General features: G+C 38.4%; 1 protein-coding gene across 1 annotated transcript; it reads left to right on the top strand.

The window, feature by feature from the left end:
- Positions 1–14,581: 14,581 nt before the first annotated feature.
- Positions 14,582–15,304, top strand: LOC113351088 (F-box/kelch-repeat protein At1g57790-like). Its single transcript, XM_026595149.1, has one exon. It carries the CDS (start codon positions 14,582–14,584, stop codon positions 15,302–15,304), a length of 723 nt encoding a protein of 240 aa, XP_026450934.1.
- Positions 15,305–18,826: the final 3,522 nt, after the last annotated feature.

The raw sequence follows: 18,826 nt of genomic DNA on the forward strand, positions 1-18,826 counted from the left end.
ATTCCAAAGCCTATTCGAGTTTATTGCGATAACCAGACTTCTATTCACATCTCAGAAAATCCTGTTTTTCACGAAAGAACTAAACATATCGAAATCGATTGTTATTTCGTTCGTGAAAAGCTTTTATCGGGTCTAATTAAACCAACTCACATTCCTTCCGCAGAACAACTAGCCGATCTCTATACCAAACCACTAGGAGTGGATCATTTTCGACGTATTACAAGTAAGTTGAGCGTTCGACCTCATTCGTCCACCGCTCCAACTTGAGGGGGGGTATTGGACGTGTATATGTAAACTATAATCCACCAACAGTTGCGCCGTCAACACACACCTACGGTTATCCAATAAGAGCAAGTATTCCGGGGTCAAGCAGCTGAGTTTGTATAAAGTCCGAGTCCTTTGTTTACTTCCTGTTGTATTCGACCTATATTATCTGAGTCTTCCTATATTATCTCTGAGTCAGTATAACAAATCTGTATATCAAGTCTTATAAATTAAATGAGAAAACAAAGAGTCTAAACAGTTGTGTAAAAACTTACCAGTATATCTAGATTCTTAGTTTTAAGACTTAGGATACATATATTTTCCGAATTAAGAAATCTTTTCCTTTTTTCCTAAATTCATAAAACGTTTCCTTAGTTAATCTGACAGGACTCTTATAAAGGGAGTCCCTTTCCTAAATACACACAACACTAAGGAAGAACGTACAAAAGTGTTGCATAAATTCTTGTATCTTAGGATAATACTGAGATAGATAGATATTTTTGAAATTCCTAATGGGTGGATATGCACCATTAGCATCTGAGGAGAGATGTGAATATTATTATCAATCAGGGCGAATGGCAGTAGCACCATCTCTCGTGCGATACTATGAAACAAAAGGTAAACAAAATTACTCTTTCTGTAATATTTTCGAATCAGATAACAAAAATTGTAGAGATAATATAATGGCAACTGCAAGATGAAACTTAGCTTATATAAAGACAACTCTCTTTATTGATGTTTAGAAAATCTCTCAAAACTAAACACAAGCTCTAATCTTGCTCATATGATCAACCACAACTTTGGTGATCATATATATATAGAACTATGAATTCCTTTTCCTAGTCCTATTACCTTATTACATGTCTTTCCTTTTCTTAGAACTAGATGACTTCTAATTCCCTTTGGATTACATCAATTTCCTAATCTTGTCCTAACCATCTTGTTAGTGACTTCTATGTTGAAGTTTAACCAACATTCTCCCCGTTAAGTGGTGGGCCCGGGAAAGTGTATAAAATTGAAGCGAAATGAAACGGGCCTACAGTAATACCGCAAGTGCACGGTCGTCAGTTGTAGCTCGTGCAAGTACGGGTCGATCCACAGAGACTGGGAGTGTTTGGAGTTTCTAGCTATTTGGGCTCTAAATTGCTATTGGGCTTCTAATTGTGCTTTGGGCTTCTAATTGTGCTTTGGGATTAATGGGTTTTTGTAACAATGAAATGGTTTTGGGCTCAGTGGGCTTTTGGATTGACTGTGAACTTATGGGCTTTTGGTCTTTTGAATTGCACTGGGCCTTGGGCTAACAGTGACTGTGAATTGGGCTCAATGTCTTTTGATGTGAATTGGGACTTAGCTTTTCACCTGGGCTTTGATTAAGTCCACAGTGGACTGGACCTTTGATTTTTGGACTGAACTGAGCCTTGGGCTCAGTTGGCTGGGCCTTTAGATTAGCTAGGCTTCTGAGCTATGAACTAGGCTTTAGGCCTTAACCTGGATTTTGAACCTGGGCTTTTAGCCTTTGGTTCTAAGATAACTGTTTGGAGCAGCAGCAGTGGTGGCTTCAGCAGCAGCAGAAGCAGTGCACAGCAGCAGCAGACAAGGATGGGCTGGAAAAGAAGCAGCAGCAGGGTTGCAGGACAAGGCAAAACAGGGCAATATATCAGAGGGAAAGTGGACAATGGCAATGGAGATAGTATCATTATATACAATGTGACAATATATACAATGATAAAACAACAGTAATCTACATGTGCATATTAACAATGGCATAAGCAAACAGCAAACAACAATGATGATAGTGAAGGTGATAATGGCATAAAGAATGACAAAGAGATAAACCAAGGCCTAAGCCAAGGGCAATGGCAGGGGAGCAAAATTACAGATACAAAACAGAGAAACAACACAACTCGGTTATGAATCCACCTTGTGACCTAGCCAGATGGTGCAATTCTATGTTAAATCCCTGTCCCTAATGGAGCTAGGTGAAGGTTCAAGCCTGCCTATGTTCCAGGGCATACAAAAATGGAATGGAAGGAGAAGAAGCTTGCTCAACTGTTTACTCCTAGCATTGACTGTCTTTTGACAGCACAATCAATCACAAGCACAGTTGAGCACTAAATTCCTCCATTACTCAATCAACTCAATTTACATGAATTATAACCTAGCATTCCACCACTAACAGTGACTTAAGGCATCATCTCAGCCTAGCTATACACATACACATGTGAGCTCACATAACAGCAACAAAAACAAAACAATTACTAAACAGAGCATTGAACTAAACATAAACAAACACAGAAGACATAAAACAAAAACATGAACTGAATTGAAACTAAATAAGAGCAACTGAACTGAAACTAAACAAGAGTAATGGAATAAACATAAAGATAGTTGCAAATTAAACACTAACCCTTGAGACACTGGCTATTCCAGTGCTCTTGGGTGACACACTGGCTAATCCAGGCATAATTCATTACACACACCACAGTCCCCTTTTTATACCCAATTACATAATTAGGGTTTACACCCTTTTCACCCAAAAATTCCCAAAACAGTAGACATTAGGGTTCTACCTAATGTGACAGAAAATCACAGTTAGGTTCAATTACCTACCCTATATCACCCACTTTATCTTCTCCATGCTCTATCTCAACCTAATTAGGATTTATGTAAAAACCCCCAAATTGACAGAACTAGGGTTTGGTAAATTCTTACCCAAATTGATGCGATTACACGCTACTGACTTCGACCCATTCTTCTCCTTAGTCTCCTGCTCTTCTCCATGCCTCTGATTTCTTCTCTAGCCCTAGCTATTGTACCAATTTCTTTCCTAGGGTTTTCTGAGAAAAAAAGAAAATTGGTAGGATAGATGGCTAGAAGATGGGGGGAATGATTATAGTGGAGTTGGTGGTGGTGTTTAGGTGGCTATGGAGTAGGTGGTGGCGATGGCAGTGGCAGGGTGATGGTGGTGGTTCTGCACAGGGTATGGTGGAGAGGAAGAAGGTGAAGGTCGATTGTTTTGGGAAGAAGGGGATGTTTGGTTAGGTCATAGGGTTCGGTCGCTATGGTGTGTAGCGGGATCATCAAGTTCGATGTTTGGCGAATCTCGACCGTGAGATATGGAGATGAAAGATCAATCTGACGGTGAGATGAAGTGGATCCTGAAGCGACCGTTGGATTATACAATACAACAAAATTAACGACACCAGATGGAGTTAGGTGTTGTAGTGTTAAGCGAAAGTATCGAGGTTTGATGCGCAGGCAAAGAAGCGATCGTTGGATTCAACTACAATCTAATCTGAAGGCTTGGAATTTAAGCGCTGTGGTGTTTTGCAGAGACTTCAGATTTTGATGCTCTACGAAGGAGCGACGGTAGGATTTCGATGTAGTCCCATCTAACGGCTGAGAATGGAGGCGGTTATGGATATAGAAAATGGGTTTGGGTAAGGGTTTTGGGCCTTGGGTATGCCAAGCCCATATCTTCTTTAAGAACAATTCTTCCTTCTTGAGCCCATTCCTAGCTTTTTGGACGTGTGCTCCATTCTTTGCGGCTTCCTTGCGTAATTCCTCCCGGCTTTTCACTACTTTTCTGCTCTTTTCGCTCCGCGACTCATCCGAACTTCGTTTATTACCTAAAAATGCAAAATTAAGTAAGAAAAATATTTATTCTTGAAAACAAAGAAAATACAGAATATGGGATAAAATGTAGAATTACTGCACAAAAGATGAGTTAAATGCCAACAAAAAGGGATAAATATATACATTATTTGGCACTCATCAAATACCCCCAAACCTGAATTTTACTTGTCCTCAAGTAAAACAAAACTAAGGAAATCCTACCTATACCACTGTCGCTGGTCTCTCGAATGCATTTAGCGTATGCACTAAGCCTTTTAAACCACTAAGTGTCCCTAGTGGACGAGTTGAAGTCTCGTGAAGGTTTGCTTAGAACGTACCTACAAAGTTCTAGGTCAAAATATAAGCTCAGATTCCATCAAATGTGACATGTGCAAGACAGTTTAAGCTCACAGCAAAATGGAGATGTCAATCTAGCTATCAAAGGCACAATCCTAGCACTGATAACAAAAAAAGACATGTGATAAGAGTGTAAAGTGTATCTACACATGTGTAAAGAAAGATCTGAAGTTATGACTACTAATCACCAAGAGATAGTTTCTCAGGCTAAGAACCAAGGTCGAAATCTAGCTAGCTGTCCGGACTTTACGAGAATTGTGAATGAGTTGGAGGTATTTCACAATTACTCGCGTTGTACATCAATGGCATACACCCTCCTTGCTTATTACAATGAAACAACAAAATGACTATTTGCATGACTCTTATTTACATTGACTACTCTCTTTTATTTTTGGAACAAGAGAGAATGGAATTGATAAATACATGATTTTTTTTTTGTTTTTTTTGTTTTTTTTTTTTTTTTTTGAAAAAGGAAACACTTTTGATACATATAAAAAAGGAAACAAAAGATTACATGACATTTTGCAAGAGGTAGCCCTTTTTGATGCACCCAGTTAAATTCGATGGTTGTCTTTCTTAATGTAACCTCCACCTTCTATCCCAACCAACCAAAAAACAAGCTAGTCAAGTTTCGTTCAGTATTCTAAAGTGATTGGCAATCGTGACTTCCTATCAAACACCTTGAAGATCGAGGCTATACATGTATTGGTAGATCGTGCGCGTGCAAATTTCTTATCACTATGTGAATTGTGCTAGAATCAGGGTGCCTAAATATCTAACTAAGACTCCTAATAATTACATATTTGCACAAGAGTCAACATTTCAAGGTAAATGAGCTCCATTTTTTATGTTTTTTTTTTTAATTTTTTTATTTTTTATTTTGATTTTTCAATTTTTTTTTTGGATTTTTTCAATTTTTTCAAAAGAGGGAGTTCTTGTTTTCAATTATGGCATATTATCATGGTATCTACTCTATACCCCCAAACCTAAACTAAACATTGTCCTCAATGTTTAAAAATATGGAAAGAATTAAAATGCAACATATGGAAAGGGACATGCTGAGTAGAGTAAAAGGAGAGAGAATACCCGATTTCGGCGAAAGCAGAATTAAAACTCCGTTATCCAAGGCAAAACTCCAACATATTCGGAGTCACAATGGATGAGCACAAAATATATACAAAAGGAAATTGAACTAACACATTATCTACAAGAAAATTTGGTTTTTAATGGGATTGGACTTTTTGGGAAAAAATTGGTTTTGTCGGGAGACATTTGGTTTTGATGGGAAAAAGAAAAATTTTGGTTTTTAGGGAAACATTTGGAAAACTTTGGTTTTTATGGGAGAAATTTTTGGTTTTTGAATGGGAGAGAAAATATTTATTTATTTATTTATTTATTTTAAAAGAAAATAAAATTTGGTTTTTTTTTTTTTTTTTGAATTTGGGAGCAAGCCCACTGTTGGTCCTCTAATGGAACGGGAGGAAGGCTGCGGCCCACGAAACACTAAGTTTTAATTTTGAAAGTTTAATTTGGCCCAGTTGGTTAAGGCCCGACGTTTGTTTTAAAACTTTGGTTTCGAGGTCCACTCTTGAGTGGAAACAAGCCCACAATCGGTTACAAGCTCAGCTGGGTTTAAAAACCCAGACTACAAAATACCAGTCCAAATTAAACAAGCTCACAAAAATTAAATACAAGCCCACAAATTAAACAAACAAGCCCACAAAAATTAATTACAAACCCAACAGAAAATAAAAAGCCCAAAAATTGGCTTTAATATTACAAGCCCACAATTAAGAATTGGAAGCCCACAATTCGGGTTCTTTTAAATGGGTTACCTTTTAAGCACAGCCCAGCTGCTCTGATATTGTTGCAAAAACCCAGTTGGGCTTTGGTTCTTTTCCTTGGTGGCGTCCCAGCAGAGGAAAAACTGGTTCAGAAAAGCAGGTCCAACAGCAAATGAAGTGAAGCAGATGCAGATGCAAATGCTATGCAGTGAAATGCAAAAATAGCTAATAAAACTACAAGAAAAACACAGCACCAGTTCCTCGGCAGCGGCGCCAAAAACTTGGTGGGCCCGGGAAAGTGTATAAAATTGAAGCGAAGTGAAACGGGCCTACAGTAATACCGCAAGTGCACGGTCGTCAGTTGTAACTCGTGCAAGTACGGGTTGATCCACAGAGACTGGGAGTGTTTGGAGTTTCTAGCTATTTGGGCTCTAAATTGCTATTGGGCTTCTAATTGTGCTTTGGGCTTCTAATTGTGCTTTGGGCTTCTAATTGTGCTTTGGGCTTAATGGGTTTTTGTAACAATGAAATGGTTTTGGGCTCAGTGGGCTTTTGGATTGACTGTGAACTTATGGGCTTTTGGTCTTTTGAATTGCACTGGGCCTTGGGCTAACAGTGACTGTGAATTGGGCTCAATGTCTTTTGATGTGAACTGGGCCTTAGCTTTTCACCTGGGCTTTGATTAAGTCCACAGTGGACTGGACCTTTGATTTTTGGACTGAACTGAGCCTTGGGCTCAGTTGGCTGGGCCTTTAGATTAGCTAGGCTTCTGAGCTATGAACTAGGCTTTAGGCCTTAACCTGGATTTTGAACCTGGGCTTTTAGCCTTTGGTTCTAAGCTAACTGTTTGGAGCAGCAGCAGTGGTGGCTTCAGCAGCAGCAGAAGCAGTGCACAGCAGCAGCAGACAAGGCTGGGCTGGAAAAGAAGCAGCAACAGGGTTGCAGGACAAGGAAAAACAGGGAAATATATCAGAGGGAAAGTGGACAATGGCAATGGAGATAGTATCATTATATACAATGTGACAATATATACAATGATAAAACAACAGTAATCTACATGTGCATATTAATAATGGCATAAGCAAACAGCAAACAACAATGATGATGGTGAAGGTGATAATGGCATAAAGAATGACAAAGAGATAAACCAAGGCCTAAGCCAAGGGCAATGGCAGGGGAGCAAAATTACAGATACAAAACAGAGAAACAACACAACTAGGTTATGAATCCACCTTGTGACCTAGCCAGATGGTGTAATTCTATGTTAAATCTCTGTCCCTAATGGAGCTAGGTGAAGGTTCAAGCCTGCCTATGTTCCAGGGCATACAAAAATGGAATGGAAGGAGAAGAAGCTTGCTCAACTGTTTACTCCTAGCATTGACTGTCTTTTGACAGCACAATCAATCACAAGCACAGTTGAGCACTAAATTCCTCCATTACTCAATCAACTCAATTTACATGAATTATAACCTAGCATTCCACCACTAACAGTGACTTAAGGCATCATCTCAGCCTAGCTATACACATACACATGTGAGCTCACATAACATCAACAAAAACAAAACAATTACTAAACAGAGCATTGAACTGAACATAAACAAACACAGAAGACATAAAAAAAAAACATGAACTGAATTGAAACTAAATAAGAGCAACTGAACTGAAACTAAACAAGAGTAATGGAATAAACATAAAGATAGTTGCAAATTAAACACTAACCCTTGAGACACTGGCTATTCCAGTGCTCTTGGGTGACACACTGGCTAATCCACGCATAATTCATTACACACACCACAGTCCCCTTTTTATACCCAATTACATAATTAGGGTTTACACCCTTTTCACCCAAAAATTCCCAAAACAGTAGACATTAGGGTTCTACCTAATGTGACAGAAAATCACAGTTAGGTTCAATTACCTACCCTATATCACCCACTTTATCTTCTCCATGCTCTATCTCAACATAATTAGGATTTATGTAAAAACCCCCAAATTGACAGAACTAGGGTTTGGTAAATTCTGACCCAAATTGATGCGATTACACGCTACTGACTTCGACCCATTCTTCTCCTTAGTCTCCTGCTCTTCTCCATGCCTCTGATTTCTTCTCTAGCCCTAGCTATTGTACCAATTCCTTTCCTAGGGTTTTCTGAGAAAGAAAAGAAAAGAAATTGGTAGGATAGATGGCTAGAAGATGGGGGGAATGATTATAGTGGAGTTGGTGGTGGTGTTTAGGTGGCTATGGAGTAGGTGGTGGCGATGGCAGTGGCAGGGTGATGGTGGTGGTTCTGCACAGGGTATGGTGGAGAGGAAGAAGGTGAAGGTCGATTGTTTTGGGAAGAAGGGGATGTTTGGTTAGGTCATAGGGTTCGGTCGCTATGGTGTGTAGCGGGATCATCAAGTTCGATGTTTGGAGAATCTCGACCGTGAGATATGGAGATGAAAGATCAATCTGACGGTGAGATGAAGTGGATCCTGAAGCGACCGTTGGATTATACAATACAACAAAATTAACGACACCAGATGGAGTTAGGTGTTGTAGTGTTAAGCGAAAGTATCGAGGTTTGATGCACAGGCAAAGAAGCGATCGTTGGATTCAACTACAATCTAATCTGAAGGCTTGGAATTTAAGCACTGTGGTGTTTTGCAGAGACTTCAGATTTTGATGCTCTACGAAGGAGCGACCGTAGGATTTCGATGTAGTCCCATCTAACGGCTGAGAATGGAGGCGGTTATGAATATAGAAAATGGGTTTGGGTAAGGGTTTTGGGCCTTGGGTATGCCAAGCCCATATCTTCTTTAAGAACAATTCTTCCTTCTTGAGCCCATTCCTAGCTTTTTGGACGTGTGCTCCATTCTTTGCGGCTTGCTTGCGTAATTCCTCCCGGCTTTTCACTACTTTTCTGCTCTTTTCGCTCCGCGACTCATCCGAACTTCGTTTATTACCTAAAAATGCAAAATTAAGTAAGAAAAATATTTATTCTTGAAAACAAAGAAAATACAGAATATGGGATAAAATGTAGAATTACTGCACAAAAGATGAGTTAAATGCCAACAAAAAGGGATAAATATATACATTATTTGGCACTCATCATTAAGCTTCAACCTTGCCCGTGACATATCTTGTACTCCAATTAATTGTCTCATTTCTTCAAATTTGATCCGAGCTAATGCCTTTGTCAATATATCTTCTTTCTGCTCAGTTCCTGGTATGTGTTCAACGTTGATGATCTCCTTCTCGATACATTCTCGTATGAAATGGTACCTTTTGTGAATGTGTTTCGTCTTCCCATGAAACACTGGATTTTTAGTGAGTGCAATTGCAGACTTATTATCAATCTTGATGAGAACTTTTTCAGGTTCTCTTCCTTTGATTTCACCCAACAGTTCTTGAAGCCATATTGATTGTTTAACTGCTTCCGTTGCGGCCATGAACTCAGCTTCACAGGATGAGAGGGCTACAATGTCTTGCTTCTGTGAACACCATGTAATAGGTGCTTCTCCTAGATAAAATATATGACCAGTTGTACCTTTTCCATCATCTTGGTCAATATTATGACTGCTGTCACTATACCCAACAATTCGTTTTGATCCTCCTCGACCATACTTGAATCCACAGCTGATTGTTCCTCTTAGATATCTCAATATCTGCTTTATTACATCACCATGAGACTTGCGTGGACTCTGCATATAACGGCTTGCTACTCCCACAGAGAAAGCCAAATCTGGTCTTGTATGTAATAAGTATCTTAGGCATCCAACATTTCTTCTATAACTCGTTGAATCAATCTCTGCTTCTTCTTGTGCCTTTGAAACTTTAAGTCCAAACTCCATTGGTATCTTAGTTGGATTACAAGTTTCAAGTCCCGCTTCTTTCAGAATTCTCCTTACATAAGCTTCTTTTTTAATCTGAATCCCATCTACTCCTTGATGGACTTCTATCCCAAGGTAATAAGTGAGTTTTCCGAGGTCTGACATCTCAAACTTTGATGACATTTCTCTCTTGAACTCATTGATCACCTTAAGGGAGTTGCCAGTCAAAAATAGATCATCTACATAGACTGCAATCACAGGAAGCGTTCCCTTTTCTTCTCTTCTGTATACTGATGTTTGTTTAGAGCACTTAACAAATCTGATTTCTCTTAAGATTTGATATAACTTTGTATTCCAGGCTCAAGGAGCTTGTCTTAGACCATATAGAGCTTTTGATAACTTATAAACCTTATGCTCTTTTCCTTTTACTTCAAAACCTTCTGGTTGTTCAACATACACATCTTCTCGCAATTCACCATGTAAGAATGTTGTCTTAACATCTAAGTGGTGAATTTCCCATGAGTTTGATGCAGCTTATGCTATTAAGAGACGAATTGTCTCTAGTCTTGCAACTGGTGCGAAAACTTCATCAAAGTCTATGCCTGATTCTTGAACGTATCCCTTAGCTACAAGTCTTTCCTTATATTTGTTAATAGTTCCATTAGCATTTATTTTAACCTTGAATATCCACTTGAGGCCAATCACTTTTATCCCACCTGGCTTATCAACTAGAAACCAAGTCTTATTTCTATTGATTGAAATAATTTCTTCTCTACTTGCTTGTGTCCATTTAGTCGAGACCTTTGCTTCCTGAAAATTCCTTGGTTCATCATTAATAGAAAGTAGCATAATCTCACATTCTTCTGCAGCTTGAAGAACATAATCTTCCAGATACTGTGGCTTTTGTATCTGTCTTGTTGATTTTCGCAGTGGAATGGGTTGAGTTATTTCATCGATCTCCTCTTCTTCTTCTTCTACTTCTTCGTTATTCTCAGTGTTTTCATTATTCTCTTCTTCTTCTTGATTAACATCATTGTTTCCATTGGTATTGATGATTATGGGTCCTTCGCCTTCATCAATTACTTGACCCCATCTCATGTCAAACATTCCTGGATCCCTACTTGGTCCATCATTAGTTTCTTTCGAGTTCCAGTTTGCTTTTTCATCGAATACCACATCTCGACTCACTATTACTCTTTTCGTTGTTGGATTGAATAATCTGTAAGCTTTGGATCCAGGATCAATTCCTAGATTCACAAGAGTCTGAGATCGATCATCCAGTTTCTTAAGAGTTGCAGAATCAACTTTTGCGTATGCTTTGCAACCAAATACTCTTAAATGATCTATGTTTGGTTTTCTCTTTCTTAAACTTTCATATGGAGTCATGTCTTTCAGAGCTTTCGTAGGTATCCTGTTTATTAGGTATGTGGAGTGTCGTACAGCTTCTCCCCATATATAATTAGGTACCTGCATAGCCTTTAAAGAACTTCTTGTCATCTCCATTAGAGTCATGTTTCTCCTCTCCACCACTCTGTTTTGTTGTGGTGTATATGGTGTAATAGGACCACATAAATCAGCATGAAGAAGCTCTAATGGCTTTGAGGCTCTGAATGTTGTTGCTTTTGGAAAACCTTGACGTGTTTGTTTCCCAACTAAACATGATTCACAGATCCTTGATTCATCGTTTATCTGTGGTAGCCCTCGAACCATCTTGTTCTGAGACATTGCTTTTAAAGTTCTAAAGCTTATGTGTCCTAACCTTGCGTGCCACTTCCATGTCTGATCTTCCAGTCTCATATTCAGACACAATGGCCTTCCAATCATGAGACTTATCTTGTAGAGTCTATTTTGTGAGCGTGAGACTCTAACTAAAAGTCTTCCACTTGGGTCATGAACTGTTAGATAATCTTGTCGCATTCTAACATCACATCCAACTTCCGTAGCTTGTCCTAAACTTAGAATGTTGCTTTGTAAGTTTGGGATGAAATAGATGTTTGTGACAAGCTTCTGTTCTCCGCTCTTGCTCTGAAATAGAATTGATCCTTTCCCTTCAATTTCTACAGAAGATCCATCCCCAAACTTCACTTGTCCTTTGATTTTCTCATTGAGTTCAGAAAAGTAGTGTCTCTTACCAGTCATGTGATTGCTGGCTCCATTATCTAAATACCAGATTCCTTCTTCTCCATCCTTTGATTCGTAGTTCTTTGGTATTAGTTTCCCTTCGTTTAAGAATACAACTTCATACATGAAAAGAGTTGTATCTGCTTCCCTTGTTTCATTCTTGTTTTCTTCTTCCATCTTTTGTATTCTTTCAGGGCATACAGAGGAGAAGTGTCCTGGTTTATCACATCTGTAACAAATAATGTTTGATATATCCTTCTTTTCTTTCCCTTGGTTTTGATCATTCTGACTTGTTGTTCTATCTTGTGAGTTAAACCTTCCTCCCCTTCCTCGGCCTCTGTTTCCTCTACCACCTCTTCCACGACCTCTTCCTCTTGTCGCAGCGTTTTTTTGGTAAGAGTTTTTGTACAAGAGTTTTCCTTGAGTTTCTCCGTTGTTTTCTTCATCAAGGTTTCTCTCTTAATATGCTTTCAATCTTCCAATTATATCTTCATATCTAGTCTTCTTTAAATCTAAGACTTGTTCGAGAGAAGCTATGATATGAATATACTTGGATCTTGGTAAACTATTGAGAAACTTCTTTACCAGTTTATCTTCATCAATGGATTGTCCAAGTGGCGCAGCTTTTGAGGCTATCTCTGATAGCTTTCCTGCAAAGCTATCAATAGTATCAGTGTCTTTCATCTTCACTCTTTCAAATTCAGACATTAAGGTTTGCAGATGGGCTTTTTAACTCGATCAGCTCCGAGATTACGTGCCTTTATTGCATCCCAAATTTTCTTTGAAGTTTCTTGTTCACCAACTTGTAGAACAAGACATTCTGGTATTGCTTGAAAGAGTAATCCAATGGCAACATTGTTTTTGTCTGGGTCCAATGTACCAGAATCAATTGTTTCCCAAACTTTGTAGATTTTCATCAGTACTTTCATTTTCATGGCCCATACTGTGTAGTTTGTGGCGTTGAGGATTGGAACTTGTATTGATGATGGCGTGAACTTTTTTGCACCCACAATGGTGGTTTCATTTTCCATGGCTCAGAAAAAATCTCTGATACCAATTAATGGCAACTGCAAGATGAAACTTAGATTATACAAAGACAACTTTCTTTATTGATGTTTAGAAAATCTCTCAAAACTAAACACAAGCTTTAATCTTGCTCATATGATCAACCACAACTTTGGTGATCATATATATATAGAATTATGAATTCCGTTTCTTAGTCCTATTATCTTATTACATGTCTTTCCTTTTCTTAGAACTAGATGACGTATAATTTCCTTAGGATTACATCAATTTCCTAATCTTGTCCTAACCAGCTTGTTAGTGACTTCTATGTTGAAGTTTAACCAACATAATATACCTGAATTGAGTGGTACTTCTTTTTATCAAAAAAACTCTCATTATTATATGCGATAAAGACTATTATGATTATACTTCATCAAGTTGGAACTATGGTGATTGTTTTCTTTGGAACCCCATGACAAATGAGAGAATTCAGTTACCTACATTACTAGAGTTTTGTAAAGATGGATTCAGATTTACCGATTGTGTTTTGTCTTCACCACCTTGTACAACCAATACTAGTCCTGATCAGAACAATAATGATTCGATGGTTTTAGTTTTTCTTTCTAACGTTCGTCATGAAGAGCATCGATACACTTTTATATTTTGCCGCCCCGGAGAAACAAACTGGAGAAGCCAAAAGTTATCTCCATATATTGTAGACTTGATACCACAACAAAAGCCTAAGTTTGTCCTTTGCTTTAGAGGTAAGTTATATTTAATGTGTATGTATGATCATCAAATAGATGAGCATCACCTAGAGATTGAACACTTCACCAACAATACGGATTTGACCATATTTATAAAGTCATTCCACGTAAAGAAGGAGGTGACGTTTCCAAAAATAGGAAAAGCACTTCCTACGTCGCGCTATGTTGAATCTCATGATGAACTTTTCAGGGTTGACTTAATTCAAAGTAGACATAGTAGTGAGGTGATCTCAATAGAAGTGGTGAGGTTGAATTTCTCGTTAATAGAATGGGAGAAGGTGGTTAGTTTTGGAGATCGTGTTCTATTGATTGGTAGTCAACACACCACATGTTGTTGTTCAGCCGCTGAATTGGGCTTCAAAAGGGGTTGTTTGTACGAAAATGTTGGGTGTATCGCGGTTTATCACCCTGATGTGCACCGAAGTGTTGGTGTAAGAGAGAAAAAAGGTGGTGGGCCCCACCATTAACCTCACCCCTGCAAATCTTTCCCAGGGATTTCCTAACATAAGTTGTTTACAGCCCTTCAAAGTTATATTAATAATAAGTCAGTCCATCTTCGTTTTTTCTTTTTAATGAGAACCCCCATCACAGCTGGGCTTATTGTTACCCCTGGGCTGCTGTTGCCTGCAAGTGGGGCTTGCCCTGCTTGCCTATCAGGCCCGGCCATTTCTCTAGAGACCACAGTGAGACTATCTTCAATGTCGTAAACCCGATGATGAAAGCTACTCCATCAACCTCTCCGATCTACCAGACTATACAATCCGTTTTCATAAGGATGGTTGGCTACTAATGACAAGACATCATAACATATTTTTCTATAATCCATTAACACGATAGAAGGTAAAACTTCCAGACATGGATAGGGATAGTTGCTATTCAGTCGTTTCTTTTTCTTCTTTGCCGACTTCTTCAGATTGCATAGTTTTCGCTATGGATGATACGGGTGTTGGGTTCTACATCGACTTCATTAGAAGGGGAGAAGTACATTGGAGATCTCATATCTTTCATCACACTGGTATTACCCGTCATCATTCGTTGACACCGCAGTTTTTCATGACGGGGATTTTTTTTTGCGTCGATCTTTATTGTGGAACTGTGGGAGTCTTTTCTGCAAAGGATAATAGTTGGAAAGTTCTAGAAAAACCTCATGAACTAGATTTTGGTGGTATAACTCCAGGTTTCTTAGTAGAGTGTGGTGGAGATCTTTTAATAGTGAAATTAGAAGAATTTCACTGGAAGCCCATTAGGATTTTTAGACTGAATTTCTCTGAGATGAAAAGGGAAGAAGTTAAGAGTCTGGGAGAGCATGTGTTATTCATTAGCCACACTTCTTGTGCATCGGCAGTTGCACCGGATAGTTACATGAATAACAAGATCTATTTCCCTAGATTATATCTGAACGAAGGAGGGATTGTATTCTACTCACTTGAAACACATAGTTATCGCTCTCGTGGGGGTGAGCATGCTGCAAACAATTTATCTGGTACTGAAGGATGGTTTAGGAACTGCACTTGGATTCAACCTAATATGGCGATGTCCACTGCTGAGGAGCTTGACTGGCTCAAGCCACCATTCTAAAAGTAACTGATAGTTTTCTCTACTGAGGATTTTGTTTTCTTATGACTCTAAAACGAAATACATTATCGTGGATCATTTTCTTTTCTTTTAATACTTTTAACTTTAGTTCGTGTTTCTGCTAACTACACTTGCTATGTTACAAATTTCATTTTCCTTTCGTCTACGTAAAATTCTGAGATTCCCGAACTTAATTAATCAACCAATCTGGAAAGTGTCTGATAAGACCACGTTTTATGGAACAAGTCAATGGTGTTGATCCGATGAGTCACTCAGGCATATTTGACATATATGATCCTTTATGCGGGTCAAGTGTCTCAAAATTGTGGAAGCCACCTTGGCTAGCAAGTGAAGGGCGCAACGAGCATACAAGTCCAACAGAAGCACAAGGCATTGGATAAGCATACATTATTTATTATTAGAGATAATATATTTATTTAGGTATTTTGTTATATTTTAAGTATTTAATTATTTTATTTAGAGTTTATATTTGTTTGGAATAGTATTTTAGGAGTAGTATTGTTTTCTTATTGTTCAAGTAACGTAGCCTATAAATATGCCTTGTCAGTTGATTAATGATAAAAAGAAAATTATTAAGCAAATTGCTACCCATTAGTTTATTGATTTCTTCGAATCATGACCTTTTGAGCTTGAGCTGCTGGCCGTTGAATAAGAAACAAATCGTTTCTTATCAATTGGTATCAGAACAAGTTCGCTCCTATTCCATCTTCCGCAACACCATTAATCAATTACAACTTCTTTCATCGATTCATCCATCACCGCTATTATATATAAAAAGGAAAAGATGTCGTTGCAACCTGATTTTATTTGGGGGGTTTCCATCAAGGTCTTTAATTGTAAGGTTTGGTACTGCATTCTCTCTGCTCATGTTGGTTTATTCTCATCCGTAGAACTGTTAAGAGTTTTGACGTAATCGGTGAGTTCCTACTGGTTGATATTACATCTTTAACTTCATACCTAGCACATACCAATATATACTATACCATCAAATGCATATCAATACATAAACATCTATAGGCCTATTCCTATGCACATGTTAAAAACATTTTGGCATATGCGCATCCATTATGGGTATGCCAAATGCCAAACTCATATACCTATATGCCAGGAATAACATATAGGCATACACAGGCTGTGTCCCGAAACTGCTCCCTATGACACACAGCTCTTGGGACCCCAAACTCGTAGTGAGCAAGGACGTACATATCCCTCGATAAGTCTAGCAACGCTGTTATTATTTATCAACAAAATAACAAAGCTTGAAATGTCAGACATGATAATACTAAAACTCCAGTTACGGAACTATTGCAAGGTTCAGGGTTCAGAGATGGTGCAGAGAATCCAGGGTGCTGAGAGGCGTACGCAGTTCTAGAGGTGCTGAGATGGTCAAAGCTTGTACATCACAATTGCCGCAGATTGAAGGAACTTGCAGCAACGTATTTTTCTTTTTTCCTTGAAGCTAAATGCCTTTCTACTAGGGTGATCATGAAGTTTTTTCTTTCTAAGAAAAGGGATTATATTGGAAAAAGAAAACTAAATATCCACAACTACAACCATCACTTAACTTTAAAGCTATCGTAGAGCACCCTTCCAATGGAACAGTATGTTGTTCAGAGGGATCAGGTGGAATATGTCATCATCTTATTAAAGTCTGCGGGCATCCAACTCAAAATCAATCGGCAATGAGTGGAGAAGCCCTTATAGATTATACACCTGCAGGATTTTAAATAACCCAACCATGTGGGATTAATAATCTCAACACGCCCCCTCACGTGTAGCCACGACGGGTCTTACAAACACGTGGATAATTAAATCGGGTGACCCGGAGTAAAGGTGCGGTCAACTGACTCGACACAAATAGCCTGCTCTGATACCATATTAAAGTCTACGGGCATCCAACTCAAAACCAATTGGCAATGAGTGGAGAGGCCCTTATAGATTATAAAGCTGCAGGATTTTAAATAACCCAACCATATGGGACTAATAATCTCAACACATCTGATGACCAAATACACTACTATTTCTCTCCCTCCAAATCACCCATGTTATAGCATAAGGTAGAAGTTTTGAGATGTTTCTTTTTTTTAATCTTCCAAAATGGTGTATTGCCAAGCTTGAAAGATCCCCACCAACTTGGGTAGTGAAGTTGATAACCGACCGTACTTACAAGTCACAACCAGATATTAAATCTTGTCTGATACACCTATATTTGCCAATAGCTGGCTCGACATTATATTTTCCAATACAAGGAAATTTAAAAGCCTTCTGAACAAAATAATGATGAAAATCTGACCGACCTTATCAAAATATTCACTAAAATATGAAAATCGGAAGAACATGTTATTTAGGTTCAAAAAATAAGCAACAGCCTAGTTTTTCCTTCGTCATTGTCATGATTTATAAAGGGGATAACAGTCCTATTAAGTGTTGATACCATTTCATCGATCCAACGGCCAGGATCGATGAAATTTTTTTGTCCTATATAAAACGGTATCAGCACCTAGTAGAACTAGTATCCCTTTATAAATCATGATTATTGTGGTGACATCCCTTTATAAATCATGATTATTGTGGTGGCCTTGTTGAAGTTAAAAAGAGGGTGACCCTACAATCAGTCTCTTGACTGAGCATCAAAGAAAACACAACCTGTTTTGGTGGGTGGTCACTACTGGTGCCTCGCACTGAATCTTGAATGCCTCGTTAATGACGGTCGGTTTCCTTTTTGGGTGGGTGGTCATTATTGGTGCCTTCACACCGTGTTTACTAGTACCACAATAATGATTTCTTTGTAAACCGGTGAACCAGTAAGAAAAACGGTCTGATTAACATGGTTTAAACCGGACTGGTTGGATCAGTAAACCATGTGACCCAATCCGATCTAAAACTGGTTTAACCCAGACATATTACTAGAAGAAAAGAAAAACGAAGAATAATCTAACATTTTTTCTTTTATAAAAACCAAGGAATTACAGTATTGAAACATACGGTGCTACAAAAATTGAAGGAACCAAAACATAAGAGATAAGAGGACAGGGGTGGAGCCAAGAATTATGGGATGGGGGTGCAATTTTTATTTAGGGGTGCAACAAAACAAAAGTGGGCTTACATATACAAAAAAAATTCTAATTGAGCATAAAATAGGCTATGGAACTAGCTGGTCAGGGATGCAAGTATACACCCTTGAAATTGACTCGATACACCCCTGTAGAAGGAAGCATGAAAGTAAAGTAAAATCAACCCTACATGGCTTGATCTCCCAAATAATTAATCATAGAAGAACATATCTATATATACGTTGCGATGCTATTGTGATTTTTATTTGCTTTTTTGTTTTCTTTTTAAGGCGAGTAAAGATTGATCATAGAAAGAAAATGAAGGATGAATAAACAGAGAGAAATGGGCGGAAATAAACAGGTTGCACACTAAGGACACGTACCAGTGAACTATTGTATCTTCCCCTCCCCCTAGAGTCCGTGTACTTCTTACTTCCATGTTTACATTAAA

The sequence above is a fragment of the Papaver somniferum genome, chromosome 2 (genome assembly GCF_003573695.1).
Source record: "Papaver somniferum cultivar HN1 chromosome 2, ASM357369v1, whole genome shotgun sequence".
Taxonomy (NCBI): domain Eukaryota; kingdom Viridiplantae; phylum Streptophyta; class Magnoliopsida; order Ranunculales; family Papaveraceae; genus Papaver; species Papaver somniferum.